The sequence below is a fragment of the Melopsittacus undulatus genome, chromosome 5 (assembly GCF_012275295.1).
Source record: "Melopsittacus undulatus isolate bMelUnd1 chromosome 5, bMelUnd1.mat.Z, whole genome shotgun sequence".
Lineage (NCBI taxonomy): Eukaryota > Metazoa > Chordata > Aves > Psittaciformes > Psittaculidae > Melopsittacus > Melopsittacus undulatus.
In genome coordinates, this window is record NC_047531.1 from 58,645,065 (window position 1) to 58,669,453 (window position 24,389).

Consider the following 24,389-nt stretch of genomic DNA (forward strand, 5'->3'; position numbering starts at 1 on the left):
TCAGGGGACTGGAGCACCTCCCATATGAAGACAGGCTAAGAAAGTTGGGGCTGTTCAGCCTGGAGAAGAGAAGGCTGCGTGGAGACCTCATAGCAGCCTTCCAGTATCTGAAGGTGGCCTACAGGGGTGCTGGTGAGGGACTATTCATTAGGGACTGTAGTGATAGGACAAGGGGTAACGGGTTCAAACTTAAACAGGGGAGGTTTAGATTGGGTATAAGGAAGAAATTCTTTACTGTGAGGGTGGTGAGGTACTGGAATGGGTTGCCCAGGGAGGTAGTGAATGCTCCATCCCTGGCAGTGTTCAAGGCCAGGTTGGATGAAAACTTGGGTGATATGGTCTAGTGTGAGGTGTCCTTGCCCATGGCAGGGGGTTGGAACTAGATGATCTTAAGGTCCTTTCCACCACTAACTATTACATGATTGTATGATTCTTACTAGGTATTAATGTCACACCAGCACAAGCATTCAGTATTTTTATTGTCCCATGCATTGAGGTTTTCTGCAATAAGAATACAGGAAAGCTATGAGTAAAAGATGAGAACACAGTGAAATGACAGTGAACATATTACTTCATAGTATTAGGCTTGTAAAATTAATTTTTAAACTCTGAAAATTATTTTCCCCAATCCACTTAAATACAGGAAAGCTAAAACACAATCCTAACTGACAGGAACAGGCTGTACTTCAAAGAGTTCCATTTTGACTGAAACAATGGAATAACAATGTATCCAACTATACTGCCTATATGTCAAATTTCTCTTCACAGATATTGTGTCCATGTTCTTCAAAATCTTCTCTAGTTACTACCATGTCTTCAAAATCATCATTTTCAGAAATGAGCTTCCCACCTTCCCAGGAATAAGTAATAGGGCTGAAAAATGAAGTTATAAATGAGTAACAGTAAGTACATTTCAAATAGAAGTATGCAGTGATGATTTCAAAGACTTATTTATCCTATTTAAAAATATACTTTTGATTGCTAAATCAAACCATCCAGCTCCAGACAAGCTCTGAGACAAAGTCTGAAATTTTAGCAGGGCTGACTGTTTGTTATGAACAACAAGTGCAGGAGGCAGGTGTGAAGAAGGTGGGATAGGAAGATGTTGTTTGTATTTATGTTACACAGATAATGATTCTTCATAATATTTAAAAGCACTCTCCAATAATACTTTTTTAAAAGTAAGGATTTATTTGTTCTTTTGATATGTGTGTTTTGTCTTAACTGTGTACTTTCTGCTAAGGTGTTACCCCTTCCAAATCCCTGAAGTGACTACATTAATAATGACATGGCAGCATTCATATGCTGTCAAATATTCTAAGTGAAAGACTAAACTCTTATCTTGCATACTTATATATCCACATAATCCACAATAAAGTCTTATTTACCTATTTACACTCCAAAGACTGATCCTGAAAACATTTCTATGCTTAACTTGATTAGCTAAATTACAGGGCAAGCAGATGGTCCCTAATTTAACTGGTTTGTCTGAAAATACACTGATTTAAAACATTCTTCTTGTACAGTTCTGGTTCAGTTTATCTCTGTAATTATAGAACAAATTCATAGAATAGTTAGGGTTGGAAAGGACCTTACTATCATCTAGTTCCAACTCCCCAGCCATGGGGAGGAATACCTCACCCTAGACCATGTCGCCCAAGGCTCTGTCCAACCTGGACTTGAATACTGCCAGGGACAGAGCATTTATTTACCACTTCTTTGGGCAACCTGTTCCAGTGCCTCACCACCCACACAGTAAAGAACTTCTTCCTTATATCTAAACTGAACTTCCCCTGTTTTAGTTTGAACCAGCAAAAGAAATCCTACTTCATAGTTTGTTCTGCTAGAAGAACAAAGCTTGTTCTATACAGTGCAGAACTCACTTTTCAGGAAGAACAACGGACACATCATAATCAGTTGGAGTAAGACATCGAACTTCAGAGTAAACCCGATCTCTGAAGCCTGGGAAAAGGGTGTTTCCTCCAGTCAGGACTATGTTCTTGAAGAAATGAGGCTGCATTTCTGCAAAGGATGTAAATGTGTAGTTACAGAGTGAATATGTACTTAAATATTCAAGTTTTATTCCCCACTTAGAACAGAAGTAAAAAATACGCACAAAAGAATTTTGTGATCATCTAACGATTACATCAGTTAAATACTTATATTGAGAAATAAATTAAAATGATAAATCCCCCTATTCTTTGTGCTTTTTAGAATCTGACTTCCATAACTACTGTTTTCTTCTATTACCTATTAAGTTCCATGTCTGCCAACACAATTCCCTTTTCAAAGGGGATTTTAAATTATACAATTTTTTAAGAGTACAAAATAATAGCCTCAATGCCGCCATAAGTATGTAGCATCATAGAACCTACGAAAGTATTCTTTGTAGTAATAACATTAATTACATGTACATCATCTGTAAAATGAAAGCTTTAGTATTACTTCTAACAAACAGCAGTCAGAAAGGATTTATACTTTGGTGCTTAAATTACTAAGTTTCATCAGTTTGATTTTTTTTTTCCAAGTAAAGAAAGGTATTTTAAAACATAACAAAAGCTAATTTAAAGTAAATTCTATCACTGGTGTCAAAGACAGATAGGTCACAGTGATTAGTTCAAAGTAGAAATCTATCCATAAATCGCCACAAAACAGAGAGTCTTGTACCATAAAGTCTAGAGTATATGACACACACCAGAAGACAGAACAGTTCATAACTTAGTAAGTGGTATATTGACAGTACCAGCTTCTTAAAACACTTTGGATACTTAAAAAAACCCCAAACCTAACAAAAAACACCAAACCACACACAATTTTTTCAAAATACTTCTAAGGTTATACCTTCAGGTAAATTCTGAATAGAATAGACAATGGCTTCCGGAATTCCCATCTCTTGAATACCAATATCTGAAGGATGGAAGAGTATTTCTGGAACTGCAAATCTTTCATTTGTTAGACGAAGTGTTTGCTCACCAGTCTTGTATTTTCCACTTAACACCATCTCTTCCCTTGGCTAAATTAAAGACATGAATAGTAGTCACTGCTTAAGAAAAGAAGTCACATCCTAGAGTATTCAGCTAACCTTCTTCATGTACTGTAGAGGTAGGCAGTATATTCTACGTAAAGTTGTATTATCAACAAATGTTAAGAATAATACATACTCTGGTATTAAATCTGCAGTGACTTTACTCTTATCAACTACAGTTTTGCCTGAAGCAAAATGAAATAGGTACGCACAAGACTGCAATATTGGAACTGCTTTTGAAACTACAGCAAACTTGGTAAGTGAAATAAAACTGTTAAACTGTCTTCACTGGTATTAAGACTTTTCATGGTCTTCCAAAACATGACTTTCAACCTTCTACCTATTAAGGTATCTACATGAAATTCAGAGAGACTTAGAAAAAAGCATCAAAGCAGAGGAAACATTTTCCAACTTAACTTTAAAAAAAACACCCCAGTAATGGTACGAATGGGTTGCATGACAGAGCACAACCACAGAAATAATTATTAAACAATAAACATAAAATGTTATATACTGAAAAAAATGGTATTTAATTTTCATCTCAACTTACTAAGGAAATCTTTACAAATTAAATTAGAAGTTACAACACAGCATTAGAAAAAAATAAGTCTTTTCAACCTCTGCTAAACTTGTGCAGGGGAACAATTAAAAAAATATACTTCAAAAGCCACACTATTATTACCTTACAAAATCCTTTTTTGATTGTGCTGAAGTCCGGCAAAACATAATCTACCATTACAGTATTTTCCTCTCCTTTCAATCTGAAAGAGAAAAATGTAAAATACAACAGAATAAAGAACAAGTTCTAAGTTCCAACTATTTTCTATTGACAAGACTTCCTTTGACTTAATTGGGAAAATTTCTGATTAAGAGTATAGCTTTATTTCTTTCTAAAAGTTGGTACTTCTGAATAATCTTTTGTATATATAGTACTGTTATATACATACTTGGCAATGTCCATGTCCTTGTAAAAGTCTTGAGAAACATAACACACATCTTCTTTCACTTGATTAATTACATGTGTTTCATCCATAACATGTAGCTGCCTATGAAAAACAAAAAACCAAAACCACAGAAGTTAGAGAATAATTCTTAACATTACCTGTCCAGTCTTCTACTGGAGACGAGCAACCATAGTTTTCAAATCATAGAAAGCAACTGTCTCAGTATCTAAAACTTGTATTCAAATTACAAATGCATTCCTGGCCTGGTGGAGTTTAATACTTTCCTACTCCATAGTTCAGTAAACACAAACATCTACCTACATTTGTGCAATGTCTTCATAACAAGTATAGCCATAATCCTGCAACTAGCTCTACTAGTGAAGACCTTTATCTAGATAAAGTTCCAAGCTAAAGGATCCTAAAGAAAAGTTGGTCCTATTGAATTCTATTTGTGCTATTGATAGAGTCAGTTAGTAAACTGACTGATGATGTACTGAAACATCTCAGAAAATATGTAAGGTCTTGTATAATTGTGAACACAAGGGTAACTTCAGGAACTTCAAATGTTCTGGCACTTTGAAAAATTAGGCTATGAGTTTTCAAAGATCTTAACATCATCTTAATTCATCTTGATCTTAAGCTCAAGATGGCAGCTAGCAGATTATAACAGGCAAAAATTCCTTTATCCCTTAAACAGCATTTAATCTAAAATACACAGAACCAGTAAGAATATCCTCACAAACTTCTAGCTCATTTCATAATAGGTCTCAAGATGATGATCAGCATGCTTTACCTGTAAGAGATTATCTCCTTGAGATGGTTGGTTAAGAGTTTTCCTCCAACATTAATCCTACAAAAAAGAAGTAACACAAGAAATTCTGACATTATTGACTTCAGGCATAGCAAAAAATTCTTCTAGAAAATATATACTGCGGCTTACCTGATGATTGCCTCTTTTTTCTTTTTACTTCTGCAATAAGGTACAATGTGTGTGAAAGAGTATCCACTGTCCACAATGATACAACATAGCTCAGATGGATTATCTCGAAAATACCTGTGCGCACTAAGAGCTCCAGCTGAAATACAGAAAACTGCACTCAATTTTTATATGAATATACACTTTCAGAACTTATATTGACATGAAAATGTACTTGCTTTGTATTTTAAATGCCTTTGACAGACTTCAGAGATTTCAATCAATAATACTACAGCCAACACATTAATTAATTTTGACAACAGATAAAATCAACTATCATATATGCTCTCATTTATTCTATTTCAGTAATGCCAGCCCATGCTCAGTTTCCTAAGGTCCAAACAGACTGATCACACCACAATTTACCAAAGCTATCTAAAGGAGTGCCATATGTCCAGCTATCTTTTAGAAGGACTATGATGTTATTTATATATTGCCTGAAAGATACATTGCTGTAATGTTGCATTTTATTTGCCAATACAAACAAAAAGCCACCCTACTCCCCCTTTCACTTCCCTCCCAGTCCCCCCCCAAGAAAAAAAGAAGGAAAGTTATTAAGACTTCATGCAAATTTTTGGTAGCCTCTATCAAAGGCTATCATGTTTCAAAATCCATCTGTTATCTCTATCATCCTGACTCTCCTCAAATTTTGTTTAGTTATATACCATGACACCCTTAGAAAGTAGTATAAGAATATAGCTGAAATTTCTAATAAAAAAAATATAAAATTCTTTAATCTGGCTGGAGTTCATATCAGGAGCGTATTACTCAAAGCTACAAAAGAACACAAAGTGATTTTTTTACTACCTTTATATATACACGTGTGTGTGGATATGTATGCATGATTATTTATGTATTTATTCACAAGGCTGGTTAACCTTCAAAACATATAAATACAAACTAGAAGGAGGCAAACTCACCATTTACTCTAAGAACTGCTTGAAACTGATACTCTTCAAATAGAATTTCATTCATGGATTCTTGTATTGAAGTGAAGTTAAAATAAGGTTCAGTAATAATAATATTGGTATCTACAAAGTCAACCTATGAAAAAATACATTAAGATGATCATTACACAAAACTTAATATTCTGTTACCATATTTTGCAGCAGATGAAGACCATGCAAATTTGAAGACATGATTACTACTTGCTGTATCTGTTTGCAGAAGCTAGGCTTAGAAAGTTTTAGGTTTTTTGAAGACTTCATGAGCAGTGATACAACTTTATCAAATTAATAGGTATAAATATAATAGAAAGGAACACTTGCACAATCTGCTCCTGACCCTCCTTACAAATCATAATCCATCATATTAAAGAGATACCCATAAAGAAAAAGTTCAATATTAATATATAATACTTTATGCTAATCCTGTCAACTACAGAAAGATTATGTCTCTTCAACAACTCAGCACCTGCATCACAAAATTATTTACTTAAAAATCAAAGATGAAGTCCTGCATGAAGTAGAATCAATAGTAAAACTTCCAGTGACCTCTAATGAGGCCAGCCAAAGATCCTGGAATTTCTGTATTTCCTGGTATCTCAAACTCCTTTAGGGAGGACTTCATAGGGTTGCTTCAGTCATAACTGATATGGCCCTAAATGAGTCACCAGCTGTATCTCTGTACTCTTCACTCATGAAGCAAAGTCTCTTTGAAACCATGAGTAAATTGAATGTAGTTCCAAAACTCAAATGACAGCTAAGTATCAAAAGCCAGCACTGCATATGTTTATGTATTTTGAGGCATTACTTTAATTTTCAGTACCATTCCCTCTCCTAGGTGTTACAAAAACTAAAAACTTTCAGAGTATGTGACTTTTTTTTAAGAAAAAAATAAAAGGGAAGCCTGTGGAGACAGTGTTCTCACAGAGAATGGATATTTGGTACATGAGCTCTGAATAACTCCGAGGGATACAGCAAGGCCGTGGGAGGCTCGAGGAAGCCCAAGCAAGTAAGATAAGAAGAAGCTGGAATTCACTGAGTGATGAGAACTGTGGACTGTTGGCAAGCGTTCGAGGTCAAGTTCTCACACCTGTGCTTAACCAATTATATGTTAGTCACTAAGGGTTTTCAAGACAAGTATCCAATCATGTTATGCCAAATTGCTGTAGGTGTGTGTAAGCAACAGTATATAAGGAGTTAATGCTTTGCAATAAAGGGCTTTTTGTCTGATCATATTGATCTCTGACCGAGTCCATTCTGCGGCAGAAGCCTTATTGTACTTCTTGTGTTAAATCCAGTTCATGTGACAAATAAGAAAAATTGAGCATCAGATATTTATATCTTATACATTCAACTTACTCATAGGTAGAAAGTGTTTTGCTAAAGATGGCCTATGGATCTAGCTCACCACTCTTTTACACCAACAGCCTCTTGATCTCTAAACCACATTTGATCTGTCTCTAGTTATTACTATTTCTTACTAACTTGAACTTTTAATTATATTGATGTGACTTTAACACATGAGCGGAACTCAGTACAAACACACACAAGATTAAGATTTAAGTGTTTTTTAAATTCCTATACCAGAGTTCAAAGTAAAAATTTTCTTAAGCTTGAAAAAAAAAAATCTGTGATTCCTAACTGAATGCACATTCAAAGAGAACAGAAAGCTCACCAGTTCTGTTTAATACTTTATGTACTTATGTTAATTCCAATAGTTAGTATTAAGCCCACACAAAATCTATAATTAAAAAAGACTCTTACTTGGTACATTTCCTTTCCAAAAAGATAATCCCAAACCTGTCTCTGGACATCCCAGTTCACCAAGTAACCCTGTAGGAATTTAGGGGAAAAAAATACACTATTTAGAAAAAAATACTATGCTGAAAAAAAAAGCTAAAAATCAAAAAATGTCAAATAATACTAGACAGAAATTTGAGAGTAAACATGCCTGAATTCACATTACTATGCTAAAGAGTAAATGTTACACAAGCTAAAGAATGTTACAATATTTCCCATCAATACATTAGTTACTACACTACAGGACCAAGCTGTGTTTCCTGTATACACTATTCTCTGACAGAAGCCAGTCTGACCTTAGTGCTGGGAAAGGTTATGGAGCAGATCATCTTGAGTGCCATCACACATCACAACAACAAAGTGATCAAGCCCAGTCACCACGGGTTTACGAAAGGCAAATCATGCTCGACTAAACCCATCTCCTACGACAAGGTGACACACTTAGTGGGTGAGGCAAAGACTGTGCATGTTGTCTACCTAGACTTTAGTAAAGCCTTTGATACCCTTTTCCACAGCATTCTGCTAGAGAAATTGGCCTGAGCAGGTGTAATCTTTGCTGGATCAAAAAACAGCTGGATGTCTGCACCCAAAGAATGGTGATGAATAGAGTTAAATCCAGCTGGCAGCTTGTCACAAGAGGTATTCTCCTGGGCTCAGAACTGGGGCCAATTTTGTTTAATATCTTCACTGATGATCTGGATAAGAGGATCAAGTGCACCCTCAGTAAGTTTGCAGACAACACCAAGTTCGTTGGGAGTGTTGATCTGCCAGAGGATATGAAGGCTCTGCAGAGTGATGTGGGTCAACGGGCTGTGCCTAATGGCACGAGGTTCAAAAAGGCAAAATGCTGGGTCCTGTATTTGGGCAACAGCAACCCCATGCAACACTACAGCCTTGGGGAAGAGCGGCTGGAAAGCTCTTGGAGAAAAAAAGCACCTGGGGGTGCCAGTTTCTGCCCAGGCAGCCAAGAGGGCCAACAGCATCTTGGCTTGTATCAGCACTAGTGTGGCCAGCAGGGCCAGGGCAGTGAGCATCCCCCTGTGCTCAGCACTGGTGAGGCCGCATCTTGAATGACATGTTCAGTTCTGGGACCCTCATTACAAAAGAGACATTGAGGTGCTGGAGTGGGTCCAGAGAAGGGCAATGAATCTGGTGAAGGGTCTGGAGCATAAGTCTGATGAGGAACAGCTGATGGAACTGGGGTTGCTGTCTGGAGAAGGCTCGGGGAGGGGCCTTATCTCTCTCTACAACTGCCTGAAAGGAGGTTGACAGGGCAAGAGGAAATGTTCTCAAGCTGTGCCAGGGAAGGTTTAGATTGGATACTAGGAAACATTTCTTCAGCAACAGGATCATCAAGCATTGGAACAGGCTGCCCATGGAAGTGGTGAATTCACCAGCCCTGGAGGTATTTAAAACACGTGTAGGTGTGGTGGCTTTAGGGACATAGTTTAGTGGTGTACTTGGAAGTGCTGGGGTAACAGCTGGACATTATCTTAAGGGTCTTTTCCAACCTGGCTGATTCTTTGATTTTTAAACTCCACACTGCTGAATATGATTCTTGCATGACACTACATATAACCCTGTAGTTGGGACAGCCTGTATGAAAACTATTCCTTAAAACAAATTGCATTTGTCTACAACTTTAAACTCAGGGTATCTTACTTACTTTCTGAAAGGGCAGAATATAAAAAAGCCCAGAGGGATCTTTAATTTCATCCAGTTGATTTGCCGTAAAGGTTTTCAAGCGTGCAGTCTTTGATCTGAACTGACAGTTAGGAATAACGCTGGAAAAGATTGGAAAGTTTCCTATTCATCACAATACGAGGCACATTAACTGTATTTACATTACTGTCTTAAGTAGCGTACTTTCAGCAGTATTCTGAGGACGTATTTTGGGTTTAATCCTCTTAACGGGGCCAGTTACAAATTAAAACTCGTCATTTCTGACACATCAGGCACAGCTGAGGCACCCTTCGGCAAAATAAACTCCCTCCGCCCCCTACCCACACCCTCAACACCACGAAACAACCGCCGGGGACCGCTCCGCCCTTTGACACCCCTCCCCCCCTTCGCGGTGGGGGACGGTGCTGAAGGGGGCACGCCTGCACGTGCCGCAGGGGCGGGGCCAGGCCGGGGCTGTCCGCAGCGGGCGCAGGCGTGCTGGCGGCCTGCGAGCCGGTGCGGGGCTGTGGCTGCGGGGAGGCGGGGAGCGGCAGTGGTGTGGGTGGGCCGAGCCGAGCGGGTGCCGGCGCAACACTAACGGGACGCCCGCCCACCCTGCCCCTTCCCGGGCGCTCACCTGACGTTCGCATGGCTGTAGCCGATCTTGGCGTTGTAAGCGCCATTATCCAGCACCAGCGTCGCCATGTTCCCCACGGCGCCACGGCCGCTGCCGTCCCAGTATTGATCCGCCACCGCCGTGGATCTCTATGGTTACCATAGAGTGCAGGGGCAGCGTGCGCGCGGCCTGACGGGACGCCGGAGTGCCGACGAACACCACTTCCGGCTGCGTGCCCGCCTCTGGCGTGTGACTCTCGCGCCGCTTACGTAGTGCCGGTGACGTTCGGAAAGCCGCTGAGGCTATTGGTAGGGTGTAACCCGGAAGCGCTTGCCAAAGAGCCGGGCAGGGCGCGAAGTCAGTGGGTGCGGCGGTGGTGGTCTGGTGGGGCGCGGTTCGGGCACTGCCGCAAGTTGGGTTACAGGCACTGCCCCAGCCCTGCCACCGCGAGAGCCCGCGGCGGGGAGAGGAGAGGGAAGCCCTTCCCTGGTGTGTGTAAGGTCACACACCCTCCTGCGGAAGGGAGCGCTTTGCCCGCGGTGGACGTGGCAGTTCGGTGCGGCAGCGGTGGGGGTGCAGGAACATAGCGTGAAAGGATGATACCGAATGGAAAAGGATCTTAAAATTCCATCATCGTCGTTTTACTGCTGTTCTAACCTTGCTGTAATTAACATTGATTATAACTAGCATAAACCCTTCTACTACTGGTGTTCGCTGGCACTGAGAAGGTTTTGTTATGCTGGAGTCTGTCAAATACTATACACCCTTATAGAACCACAGAACAGCCCGAGCTGGGAGGAACCTCAGAACACCACCTGGTCCAGCTTCCCATGGGAAAGGTAGCCCAAGTGAGATGTAGCAGACTGTCATGAAAAACTCCTATGATGGGGGCTTCACCACTTTCCTGGGGAGGTTGTTCCAGTGGTTGGTTGTCATGAAAAACTCCTATGATGGGGGCTTCACCACTTTCCTGGGGAGGTTGTTCCAGTGGTTGGTTGGTCTTACTATAAAAAGTTTCTTACATCAAAGTGAAACCTCTCCTGGTGCAACTTATGCCTCTAGCCCCTTGTCTTCTTGTGAGGAGAGAGCCTCCATCATCATTGCAGGCACTCTACTGGAATACTGTTATGAGGTTCCCACTGAGCCTGCTCCAGGAAGAAATCATTCTATGATTTATGATTTTATTTATATGTTTTAAGTTATCATTACTGGTATCTTTGTTGTTATCCAATAAAACATAAAGTGCATTACAGTATGTAATCGTATCTATGTAATTTGCATCCTGGGAAATAGTAGAACTTAAAAATAACTGCAACGCTGTATGATGACTCTTTACCCTAGCAAGTACCAAATGTCTTCCTATTGTGAAATACGAATTCACTCCTCTAAACAAGATAACAATGTTTTATTGAGGGACAAAGTCAATAAAGCAAAAGCAAACAGCGCTGGGTGCGTGACCGTAGCCAGAGGTGCAAGTGATTAGTATTTGTTACAGGTTTATATACTTTCACTATTGCATTAGTCACATACATATTCATAATTCCTGCATATAGGCAGGGAACATTATAACTAAGTCCAGGAACTCATTATCATAAGTCTCCTCCTCTTGGCGTCTGAGCACTTCTCTTCAATGATTGTGAGCAGGGGTTGTGAGGATGAAGTAAGCAGTCTTCCTCATGTGAGTAAGGGTCTTCAAGATGAAGTAAGCAGTCTTCCTGATGTAGTAAGGAGTCTTCCTCACAGTGTACATTTCACCTTTGGCAAGTTGGATGCCCCAGTAATCACACAACTATCTAAAACCAGCCATATCTGTAATTATTCTGATAACAAGCAAAGATTTAAAAAAGTGTGACCTTGCTGCAAAATTTATTGCAGGACGGACAGACAAGGAGTATCCCAAGCTAGCAGATGTTTGGGAGGCTCTGTCTCTAAACGAACTGACAAGCAGAAGGATGGTGTGAAATAATTCATGTTTAGTGGAGTCACTAAATCTTGTTATCTCACCACAGACTTACAACACAAACATTGTTCTTTAAAGCTAAAGATACTTTAGAAGACTAGTGTGAAACAACTCATGTTTAGTGGGGCCACTAAATTCCACAGACTAACAACATCAACATTGTTCTCTTTCTACAGCCTAAGTTAAGCTAAAAAATACTTTATATATTCCAGGCACTAGCTTTTTTCATATCAGGCACACAACATCATCCCCCCCCCCCTTTTCTCTTTACAGATTCTTCTGCTATGTGACTCCGTTTTGCTCATCTTGTGTCTTTATCAAGCTTTTTTTTTTGTTACTATAAACTTGTATAGTTATATCCACATAACCACACCTATGATTTGCGAAAGCCAATACATTTATGTGTTTATCACACTATGAGCCAGGATGTTCACTAGAATGCATGACAATCTGCTTTGCGACCAATCCTCTTTATGTGCTTGTCAGTGTCTTAAGGGGAGCCTCCTTAATCCCCACTTTAGCTGATGCATTCTCTGATTCTTTAGGGAAAGGTCACAGGAATTAATAAAACACTGTTTTTCCAGTGTAGGAGTTTATGGATTGTTTTAAAGAACACTGTTAAGTGTTGGTTGTTCTCCTTCTTTACCTGCTGGCAGGTATAGTAATAGTCATAGGTGGTAGCAAACCTTGTACATTGCCCCTAACAAGAGCTTAAAATTGATACTTAGTGATGCTCTTTAACTTTCAGGAGTGGTCTGTCAGACTATGTGAATCTTGGCATTTGCTGTATATTTTGCATTAGCTGCATAGGACCATGCTGGTTGTCTCATTCTGTAAGTATGAAACAAAGCACTCACTGAAACTAAATCAGAACTTCCTAGGTCATATTTTATCTGTTCTTTTTCCACATTTCTTACTGCTTTATTTAATGGGAAAAAAACTATTTATTGTTATTCTGTGACCTTCATGTTTCATGAAGTCACTTGGGCTCTTGTTATTTGCTTTTTTTCCTCTCTCAACTCCATTACAGTTTTTATAGTTAAGGAATCCACATGACCACATAAAAAGTCAAACTCTGTCTGCACATGCTATACAAAGCACACAGATGTTTATTTGCTGTGCTTTGTGGGAACGTGCAGCTTCAGGATGATTGAATGGTGCCAGTGACAGAATTTGCAGGCTGTCTAAAGCATCCAAAGAAAGTTACCTTTGCAGAAGAAGTTACTGCATTCTTTTACCCTGACATGGGGGCATATTACCCTGGGCTTAGCATCCATCACCTGAACCCCATGCACATTTCCCTGTTTAGGTGATGGTGGAAGGCAGGCTGATGAGAAACATGACTGCCTGATGAGAAACTCTACATCCTTGGGTTCTTGGGTCTTCTGTCAAATTGAAAGTGTTCACAAATAGGCTCTAGAAATTACATGTGCTAAATACAAACCAAAATTATTCTTGAGATCCTTTTAGTATCCTGGATACTCTCAGAAGTGGTGTTCTTTCTTGGTGCCAGCTGCTTCCTAAGGGAGAGAAGCCAGGAGCTGAGGGGAATGCTTGTGGCCAGCCAGAGCCTAATCCACCACCTCCAGCCAGGGAGCAAGGCAGGAAGGGATAGGAGGGCAGCCCAGAGACCAGGTCATCAGGCAGGTGTGTGATGATGAAGCAGGTCTGAAGTCAAGCACATAAGTCAATCCTCAAGTCAGGGTTAGGATCAGGTGTAGTTGAATGAAAGAGGCCAGACATTGTGCAGGGATCACCAGGCAGGTCCATGGGGACCACCAGCATGTAAAATTGGTGGGTCGGGGTCCAGGTCAGCAGGATCCAGATCAGAAGGATCCAGATCAGAAGGACCTATGGCGATACCTGCCTGACCAATTTGGTGGCCTGCTGTGATGGGGCTACAGAACTGATGGACAGGGGTAGAGCAGTTGATTTCATCTACCTGGACTTGTGCAAAGCATTCAACACTGTCCCACATGACATCCTTGTCTCTAAATTGGAGAGACATCAATTTGATAGGTGGACCACTCGGTGGATAAAGAGCTGGCTGAATGGCCACACGCAAAGAGTTGTGGTCAACGGCTCAGTGTCCAGCTCGAGACCAGTAATGAGTGGTGTGCCTCAGGGATCGATGTTGGGACCGGTCTTGTTCAACATCCTTGTTGGTGACATGGACAGTGGGATTGAGTGCACCCTTGGCAAGTTTGTCAATGACACCAACCTATATGGTTCTGTTGATAAGACTGGAGAGAAGGAATGCCATCCAGAGGGACCTTGACATGCTTGAGAGGTGGGCTGATGCCAACCTCATGAAGTTAAACCATGACAAGTGTGAGGTCCTACACCCATGTAGGAGCAATCCCAGGCACAGCTACAGGTTGGGCAGAGAAGAGATTCAGAACAGCCCTGTGGAGAAGGACTTGGGGGTGTTGGTCAATGAGAAAATGAACATGAGCCAGCTGCAGTGTGCACTCGCAGCCCAGAAAGCCAACCATATCCTGGGCTGCATCAAAAGAAGCGTGACCAGCAGGTCGAAGGAGGTGATCCTGCCCCTCTACTCTGCTCTCGTGAGACCTCACTTGGAGTATTGTGTGCAATTCTGGTGTTCTCAACATAAAAAGGACATGAAACTATTGGAACAAGTCCAGAGGAGGGCTACGAGGATGATCAGGGGACTGGAGCACCTCCCGTATGAAGACAGGCTGAGAAAGTTGAGCTGTTCAGCCTGGAGAAGAGAAGGCTGTGTGGAGACCTCATAGCAGCCTTCCAGTATCTGAAGGTGGCCTACAGGGGTGCTGGTGAGGGATTATTCATTAGGGACTGTAGTGATAGGACAAGGGGTAATGGGTTCAAACTTAAATGGGAGAAGTTTAGACAGGATATAAGGAAGAAGTTCTTTACCGTAAGGGTGGTGAGGCACTGGAATGGATTGCCCAGGGAAGTTGTGAATGCTCCATCCCTGGCAGCATTCAAGGCCAGGCTGGACAGAGCCTTGGGTGACATAGTCTAGTGTGAGGTGTCCCTGCCCATGGCAGGGGGTTGGAACTGGATGATATTAAGGTCCTTTCCAACCCTAACTATTCCATGATTCTATGTGATGTGCCACTACCTCCATCCCTTTTCTTCTACTGTGACATAGTTGCTCCTCACTGTGTGAGGAGTCATTTTGGTAAATCAAGAGCAAAGAGCTTTGCTTGCTAGATGAAGGAATCCTACATAGCAATGTTTATAATTGCAAAATACTCAGCAAAGTTATCATATTAAGGTAACAGCTGATGACAGTCTCACAGGTTCTTTATAAATTATCACCTTCCTCTCTTCAAAGCAGAAGTCAGTCTCTGGGGCTTTGTATCAAGCACCATCTTCACATAGTGGTGGTCTAATTATCATAAACATGCTAGCTGAAATTAATTTGCTGACAAACATGCAAGTGTGATTCGGGGAATCAGTCCAAAGTCTTAATAAACATAGTCTCGGGTTGTCCTGATACTGAATTGCACAAGACTCTAAATAGAAGTGTCAGATACTCTGCTCAAACCAAGGGATAAACTGGGCTTCTTATGACAGGTCCTTCTAATCCCTGGGTGTTGATCTGTGCATTTCCCCCCATTCCTCTCTTCAGTGTGCTCCAGGAGATAGGCGAGAACATGAGGTCATGATTCAGATCAACACTGCTAGACAGGCATATTTCTGGTTTCCAGTTCTGAGGACAGTGAAGAACCTCTGGACTTTCCTTTTTCTGTCAGACCTACACTTGCAGGACACTTGAAAGGGAACACACAGCATGGGTCCTGCTTTTCTTGCCTCATGTATTTTCTTTGATGAGAAGCTGATCTGTAAAGATGCTGAACAGTTTCTCCAAGACACTGGTAGATTTTTTTTTCCTAGTTGAGAAAAATTGAACTTAAAACAGGAATAAAATGTTAGCTTCACACACAGCTCATTTCCACTTTCTAAATCTCTTTAAAGAGTATAATGAGGTCAGTATTACACAACTGACTGATTTCTAAATGCCTGGAAAAAAAATCAATAAAAACGTTCATCTCCTGACCTATTTTTTTTTCCTGTTACTGTTTCATATTTCTGGCTTAAGGATCCTTTGGGGTTTGTTTCATTGCATGTAAATTATTAATCTGTTATGTATATGAGAAGCAAAAAAAAAATAATATCTGATGTATTTCCTCTGCAGCTCTAGGCTATATTATAGAGGCAGCAAGCCATCCTTAAGAAAGAGGACATACCTGAAAAGCTTCTTCTTCTTTTCCAGTTAATACTGCTTTTAGGGTACTTGATTACCCACCACTGAAATTCTCTAAGATACCTTTTCTGAATGAGGGACCCCTAAAGAAGAGGGTTAATTGATGAACAAAACTGATACCAAACATTTGTTTTTTAACTGACTTGAAAATGCTGCTACAGCATGAGATGTTACCTCAAAATCAAAATAACTTCTTGGCTTTATACTTGCCACAGATTCCCAGTAAAATGTAAGCACCTGATTTCACAAGCTTGTGGGTTTGAGTAGTTGCTGAACAGTTTGGGTTAAGGGAAAAATATATGTGTATGAATTTATTGTTATATTATTATAAGTCTGTCAGTAAGCTTCTTTTTTATCTGATCTTGTTCCTTTTTTGTGGTGCTGTAGGAACAGTACCCATCCTGGCTTTCAGCTCTGCCAAGATCTAGAAGGCGTGTGGCTGTTTGGGCAGGGCTTACTGTCTGAATAACTCTTCCAGCTTCCCCTGGAAAAATAGATGTTGACTTTGTTGCTTCTGGGGTTGTTTGCTTGCTTGGAATATCCTTTGGGAATAATTTTGGGGATCCCAGCTGTTAACATCTTTGAGGATTGCTTTTTCTGGCTGGAAATTAATATTGCTTATGAAACAGTGGTATGAAAAGGGTGAATGTCTCACTTGGCTAGTCAGGTGAATTTATTACCACACAGCTGGAGTAATGGTGCTTATCTGAAACATTTAAAGTAACTTTAAACATTGTTTCTGTGAGTGAGCTCTGCAGATCACCGGGGAAGATGATGACCTGCAGCTACTAATGCCAAGTATTACTGCACATAGGTAACTAAGCATTTTATCAAAAGGAACTCTCGCTACATACGAGGATCAAATTTTTTGCTATCGTTCGTGTTGCTGCAATGCCTTTTAGTGGCACTTTAACAGATTTTCAACAAAAATAACAACCGGCCCACGTGGGACACGCTCCACAGGCTGGAGGAGGAACGGAGCCACGGGCAGGGACGCGGGGAAGACGCTAACGAAAGACAGCAGAGAAAGAGTGGGCAGTGCGACCTGGGGCGAGCAGGGGCTGAGGGTACTGAGGGGGTCTGCGGCAGACAGAGGGGTCCATTAGCAAGCGAGAGGGTGTGAAAGCCCCTACCCCGCCTCCCTCCCGCCTGTGTGGGGGGGTGGATGCGGCTCCGGCCCTCCCCATTACTGTCCTCCGTCACTAGGTGATGCTGCAGTCAAGATGGCGACGGCAGCTGAGTGAGGGAAAGCGGAGACAGCCGCTCTGCTCCTGGCGGTCTCCCCGCCTCGGGCAGGGGGAGGCGGAGGGATGAGGCGCATCCCCGGTCCCGGCTGGTTGTCGTGAGGGGCGTGGGCCGGCAGACACCATGGCGGGGATTATCAAGAAGCAGATCCTGAAGCATCTCTCCAGGTCTGTGGGGCGCCGTGCCCCGGGTGGGCTGAGGGTTGTGTGGGGAGGAGGGTGAAGGATGGGGGTGGCAGGCGGAGGCAGCTCCGGTCCCACGGTCCACGGGTCCTGGCGCGGGGCGGGGGCACCGGGCTTCCTTCAGACCGCGGAGGGTGGAGCTGGAGCCACCTCCTCGGGGGGATTTGGTGGCGGAGGGGCTGTCCGGCTGTGTCAGCTTGAGATGAGGAGGCTCGACCTGCCCGGCTCAGAACAGAGTAACCGAGTGAGTCCCAGCCGGGCTGCTGTCGCCTTCTCGCCCGGCAGACGGTGCTGCCCCCGCAGCCCGCCGCACGGCGTCGGGAGAGCCGAGCCGGGCGGGTGCAACCGCGGAAGCGGGTCCCGGGAGGCGCCTGCGGCGCAGCCACTCGGCGGGAGCTGCTGACGGGGCCCACTGGGTCGTGGCCCCACTGGGGCCCCGTGGCAGTGAGTTGTGCGAGGCAGCGCGGAAAAGAAAGGGGAAACCCCAAACGCTGCCGTAACTCTGAGCCGGCGGGGTTTACACAATCCGTCCCCATTCCCTTAAGTGCGGGAGCTCGGCGTGTGCCCTCTCAGGTCTGCGCGCCACGGCTGAGCTCCTGCAGGCTCAGGTGAGGCCCTGGAACAAAGGGTGCGTTCCGGTGCCCGGACGAAATAACGTCCGCGTTTTCTGGGTGGCTGCGATTATAACTAACGTGCCACGTGGGTTAAAACAAACAAAACCGAACAACACCCCCGAATGTAAATCTTTTTGTAGCTGTCTGTGTCGTGTGCTTGAAAGACAGAAAAACTGGAGGAAGTACAGTCTGATTGATACAATTTTAAAAAGGCACATTACATTTCTCACATTTTCTAAAGAGAGACAAAAAAACCCATTAAATACTTTATCTGTCATGACACCATAGTGCTGTTATTCTTCAGAGCTTACTTTTATATATAAAAAAAATGTAACCTGAAATACTGGTTCCTGATTTGCCTTTTTAAAAAGGTATTAATCTGTTTATGTGTTATATTTCTGAAAGGTGTTTATTTTCATCAGTGCTAATAAAGAGAGGAAAAAAACCCTAAACGAAATGACAGATTCTGATTTGACTGATCTGTGGATGATGCACAGGGAAAATGTAACTGTCATTCCTAATCCTTCGATATCTATGCATTAAAGATGCCCTATGAAGCAACAGTAGAATAATGTCTCTTCTCCACCCTACTCATGAGGTTTGTAGCTGGGAATACTGGTGAACAAATTGTGTCTTCACATGAGAATAGCTGAGCACCGTGGGAATGGAAATGCAACACAAAGATGTCATCAGCCTTGAGTCAGTTTTCTAATCAGAAATGTGCTTGGAATCACTGGACTTAATTAACTGTTACAGCTCACTTCCTATAGCACTACTGAGCAAGCTGTATGGAAAAGATGTGGTCTTTAGTCTCTGTGCTACAGGTTAGAGTAGACTGTGCCTATGAACTAGGCATGATAACGTGAGCTGTTTTTTTCAAGTTTTTAAAACAGCTGAATAGGTTAAAATTAAGTACTAAAATTTTTAATGTTGGCAGATTTGTGTTTGCTTTCTTGTGTGATGTGATAATTCTTATTCAACTGGACTACATCAAATGATTGTGACAAGTTTAATATTTTTTAAAAAATGACATGGGATGTGTCTCACAATCTGAGGTGTGCACTTTGAAGTTGAGGCTCATGATCCACCCTATGCTGACATTGAGCATGTTTGCTGTATAAAATATACACACTATTATTAAGCCCATTATTATGGGTATTCTTAATCATGTGATTAGATAATATCTTTTCTTCCTGCAGAACTGGTGCTTCAGAGGTTGCAGAAGTTGGTTACACAAGAAAACAGAATTCAGGTGACGCAAGCACCTGTAAATCTGTTGGCTTTTTAAATTTTAGGAACTTGATTTTTCAACAGATATGATAATGTTCTTTTTTTTCAGATTTTTGTTTAATATGTTTTATAAGAACATAAGGTAGGCTTCACACACTCTTTCATTTTAGTGTGGAGCCAAGTACATAAGGAACTTCCTTTAATACCAAAGGACTTTTTCACTTTCTACTGTGTTACTGTATTGGTGCCTGTTCTGCAGTTTTCCTAGCTCCTCTAAACTAATGCTTGTTTGACATCTTCAACAAAGCAGGTATTAGCGGCAGGATTGAAATGTACTGGAAGTCCATATGTAATAGCAGAACAAGTCTTTCCATTCTTTTATCTCAATTTCCTTTCATTTTTGGTGATTGTATTTCTCTTTGTGTTTGAGCAAAGCCAAATCTAATATGTACTTCAGAGAACAAATAGAAGATGCGAGACTGTACCTTCAGTTACAGGGAATTATGTACTTTTCTGCCACAAATCACAGAATATTAGAATGGTTGAGGTTGGAAGTGATTTCTGGAGGTCATCTACCTAGCTCCTCCAAATAATCATTGATTTATGAAGGCTGATGAAATATCTGTCATTCATGTGTTAGCAGTTTTCAGCTTTCTTACTGTCTAGATACTGTATATGCAAATTTGAAAGTATTGTGTCATTCAGCAGTGTAGTTCACATTTAGCAGTTTGCAGTGCTTTTAGATGAACTGATATGGACACTGATGTTGTGAAGGAGCCTTATCATTCTATGTTTGTTAGCTAGGGAGAAGTTTTACATAGGTATGAGTCTTTAAGGTCTGAGAATAGGAAGACCCAAACTGAATTTTGGAACAATTCTGTTGTCTGAATGACCTTTTACCTTTACAAAAGGTTTTTCTCTATATTGCGTCCTAAGAAGTGTGAAGGTAGCAGAGTTCATTTACTCAGTTTGTAAGAAACCTGTATCCCGTGTCAGGATCTGGTATGAATTTTTAGCTTTCTCACAGTTTTTTAAAAAACTTCTAAAATATAAGCTATGACCTCTATGCTCAAGATGCATTGCTCTTCTCCAAGGCTGTGGTAGAAAATGAGAAAGAGGGAAGTGGAGAAACAAAATTTTTTTGTCCTTCAGATTATGTGGTTCTTGGTGTAGAATATGAAACTCAATGATATCTGTGAAGCTGAGTTTGTCATTTGGAGGCTTGAGTTTTCGTCAGCTCCGTATTGTGTGAGGAGAGGGCTTTTTGTGAATGTGGTTGGTGGAGTGTCTTTGTTTCATAATATATGTGCCCTAAAATGGAGTGTCTGTCTAGGTAGGGACATTTATCTTGTACGAAGGTAGGAATGAGATACTGTACTGAGGAGTCTTCTCTGTAGTGTTGGGATCACTTAGTGTCAAGGTCTTCCCCAGTGAACTGAAACTTCTGTTGAATCTTCATATGTGTGGTTACATGTTTTCATATGTGAAAGATTTTTTCTTAAACAGCGCTTCTTACTGCAGTATTTTCTGTGCACTGCTCTTTTCTGTGCACTGCTAGGATAGAAGCACATAGCCTTCAACATTACTTCTTTTTCCTGTTAGACTTCGTAGACAACTGTATGGAACAATAGTGTTAAAAATACCCAGGACTCTACATTGCACTATGCAAGTTCACAATAGTGTTCCTGTATGCTATCTGTGATTATAAGGGCATCATCTACCACAGGGCGGGTATTGACAGAGGTTGGGTGGTTTTGGCTTTTAGTATCATTGACTGAAATTCCCTTTCTAGTTAATGTGTAGTCTTGAGTCTTCTGTGTAAGCATCTGCAATATCCATGCCTGTCTGTGGAAAACAGTTTTGTTTCTCAAAATATATTTAAGAAGCATAAAAGAAAGTTTACAAACTTTGCTTCTATATGGAGTTAAATAGCTCCATTGACTATGACATTCTTCATCTCAATTAGATACTATCTCTTAAATTTACCAATGTTTTCATGCATATTTAATTTTTACGTATTTCAACCTTTAAATTTACTTTCTTTGAATCTTACTTGCTATTTTCACAAAGGAAACAGTAAGAAGATTTACAATGTTTGATATGGCAGAAACCCAAATTGTTTTCAGTTTGTGTCATTAGTTAATGTTCTGCATGAATTTAGACCTTCTTTTCCTTTGCTCACCTGAAGCAATAGATGTGAAAATAGTAAGATTTCAAAATGTACTGCAATTTTCTTCTGTTGTTACAACTTTTTTCACCTCATAGTTGGAAATTATTCTAAAACATATATGAAAATTGGATTTACAGAAAGTAACATACTAATGGCATGACTGTTAGGAATCAGCTGATTCTGCTGTAAACAGTGATATCCTACATCATCTGGCACAACTTCACTGACACATGTCTTACTTGAATATTTGACCTTCATATCACCTTGGTTTTACACCAGTAAGACATGCCTGCTTGGTGAGGGATATTGCTGTTTCAAGAGACCTGAGGTGACTTCTTTTAGCAATTTACCAGCATGATACCTTTATTTGACCAGAATGGGCTTGTTCCTTCCTGTAACTGAATGCTTAAAATTATTTGGATGAGCTTTGAAACTTCTGCTGGTAGCAAAAGAAGTAGATTTTTTTAGCTTATTTTCAGTTTTGTATATTCCATTTCTATGTCACTTTAATTTTGTGACAGCCAAATAACATAAAGTGTGTACTTTTCTTAGAATAAGCGTAAACCAGCTTCTCTCTTTGCTTGTACTTAAGATTTTAGTGAGTGTATTCTATGTGACTGACTTTGTTGGCTTGTGTAGTATGTGGGAAAGTTGCAAAACACAATGTAGACTTAACAATCTGTGTTGTTCTTGAATGAATGTGTGAAGAATCTGGATGCTTGTGGAACGTGTTCACCTAATACGTGTCTTTCGATGCTGCTTCTAGTAAAGGAATGACTTTGAAAAAGCACAGGTAGTAAAGCAGAACTGCTTGAGATAGCAGAAGAGAAGGAGGAGAAAGCAACTTAAAGTTTCATTATAATCCTGTATTTCTGAAATTCCTTTATGTTTGTAACTCAGTACTTTTTCAATTTAAGTGGAGAATTCATGCCAACAGTTTTGTCTGTGGGAATGTGTTGGTAGTGCTATGATGAGCTTAAGGAAATCAATAAGTGCTTTTTTTTTCAACAACAGTAAAAACTTCTTTTTTTTGTAGCTTCATGCATTGTATTGCATTTTAAGCTTCTGTAACAACACGTCTTCCAAAAGGCCAAACTGAAATTGCTGTGGTGCTTTATGAAATTATAAATGTATTTTGGAGATGAATGAGCAATAATTTATTTACTGGTAGAATTCTTAATCATTACATTTATTAAGATTTAATAGTAAATCTTGTGTTACATCTCAGAAAGATGTCTTAAGCTTTCAGTAGCATTTGGGTTAATAAAATAAATGCGCAGAATTTGATTTCTAGTTTTCAGTTTATATTACATTTTTTTTGCAAAGGTATTATAAATCTGGATGCGGATTCTGCAGACTTTTTATTTGTACAATTAAAGTTCTGCTGAAGCTTTGCTGAAGTCAGATAATTCTTATCTATACAAAATAAAAATGAATGCATTTGCAGTGTCAACAGGAATTAGCAGCATTTTACTTGTATAGTATAGGATCATTTCCTTTAAACATTTCTCAGAATAGTTTTGCTGGGAAATAAGCTTCAGAATAAAAATAATTTTGAAGATTACTTTGTGTTCAAGTACCTGATATGATGGTGTATAGCATTCTTAGGAAGAGACGGTATTTGAGTAAAGCCTGTGAGTAATAAAATTGCATCTTATTTTCAAATGATTATGGAGTATGTAAGAATAAAAACAAAGCCTACAGTTACATGTTTTGAAATTTGTTATTTCTCTTGCTGAAGCCTTGATGTTTTGTGGTCTTTTTTGTTGTGTTTTTTTTCTTAAATACAGAGAATGGTATAAAATATACAGAGGGGTATAAAAGTAGGTACTAAGCTTCCAGAATGAGAGGTGCCTGTTAAAGTGTATTTTTGGTTTGGTTTTGCTTTTTTTTTTTTTTTTTTTTTTTGAGCAGATTGGCCAAAGGAGATTAGATAATTTCTGGTGAAAATCAGAATTTTGCAAATCACGAGAATAATTGCTAATAAGTCATTACAGAACTTACTAAGGTTTTGGCTGTTTGCAGGGGAGCCCAGATTTCACCATATCGTAGCTCCTGCAGGAGTCATTCTCTACACCTTTGTGGAGCTGGTTCCACAAACCAGGTGTATCAGGGTTCAGATTGTCCCCTCTCTTCATGAAAAGAAGCAGGAGAGGAAAGAAAGGGCTTCAATTTGGGGTATGGCTTTTAGTACTTCCAGGCTCCCCTGCATGGATGTACAAGCCTTCCTGTGTGAAGAATGCCCCCAGCACATATTTTGTAGCAGCTCTGCCATGCAGCTTGTCATATAGCTTAAGAATGACAGAGCTTCTGTTTTCTCAGACAAGTTGTCTTCTTCTGTTGTCTTAACTCCCACGGAAGTAACCTTGGGATCAACTACCCAGGAGTCTGGAAGTTACTTGGGCTGCATACTTCTGGAACAGTTCTTATGTTGTAGTTGCTTCCATTGCTGGGGATCTGGAGACATGAAAAAAATAAATTTGTAACAAGGTATCTGTAATTCATTTTAGTGATACATCTTTTAAACGCTGCTCAGATACCCCATCATACTGCCCACCAAAGGCACTGCCCAAATGCTTGTGTTTTCCTGTAGCCAAAAACAATTATTTTTTGGCTGAAGCATCTTTTCAAAGTGAAGACAGTTAATGGAAAAAAAGAAATAAATTTTAGGTTACCACATTTTCCCAAATTAAACATTCTAAGTTTTAATTTTTGAGACGCTTAATGTGCTAAAATTTCATAGCCTGCAAAATCAGAACATCA

The 24,389-nt window shown here is 40.5% G+C and overlaps 2 protein-coding genes across 3 annotated transcripts in view; one reads left to right on the forward strand and one right to left on the reverse strand.

Annotated features, from left to right (window-relative positions):
• Positions 1-458: 458 nt before the first annotated feature.
• On the reverse strand, positions 459-10,250 carry ACTR6 (actin related protein 6). Its single transcript, XM_005144338.2, has 11 exons — positions 9,989-10,250; positions 9,356-9,473; positions 7,654-7,722; positions 5,866-5,989; positions 4,910-5,045; positions 4,763-4,819; positions 3,973-4,071; positions 3,708-3,786; positions 2,842-3,013; positions 1,884-2,022; positions 459-873 (listed from the first exon to the last, which is right to left on the reverse strand). Exons 1-11 carry the CDS (start codon positions 10,054-10,056, stop codon positions 744-746), a joined length of 1,191 nt encoding a protein of 396 aa, XP_005144395.1. The 5' UTR covers positions 10,057-10,250; the 3' UTR covers positions 459-743.
• Positions 10,251-17,413: 7,163 nt separating this feature from the next.
• Positions 17,414-24,389, forward strand: part of BLTP3B (bridge-like lipid transfer protein family member 3B) — a 53,815-nt gene continuing 46,839 nt past the window's right edge. For both annotated transcript variants that reach the window (XM_005144401.2, XM_031044937.1), the window contains exon 1: positions 17,414-17,597. In XM_005144401.2, the coding sequence (XP_005144458.1) occupies positions 17,554-17,597 (44 nt within the window). In that variant the 5' untranslated portion in view covers positions 17,414-17,553. The remainder of the gene's footprint in view (positions 17,598-24,389) is intronic.

Excerpts from the sequence above, each read along its gene's own strand:
- ACTR6 (XM_005144338.2), bottom strand. The coding sequence starts at position 10,056 with ATGGCGACGCTGGTGCTGGATAATGGCGCTTACAACGCCAAGATCGGC. Across the intron at positions 3,787-3,972 it reads AAGGACATGGACATTGCCAA|ATTGAAAGGAGAGGAAAATA; the intron begins GTATGTATATAA and ends TTTCTCTTTCAG. Across the intron at positions 3,014-3,707 it reads TCAAAAAAGGATTTTGTAAG|CCAAGGGAAGAGATGGTGTT; the intron begins GTAATAATAGTG and ends TCTTTAATTTAG.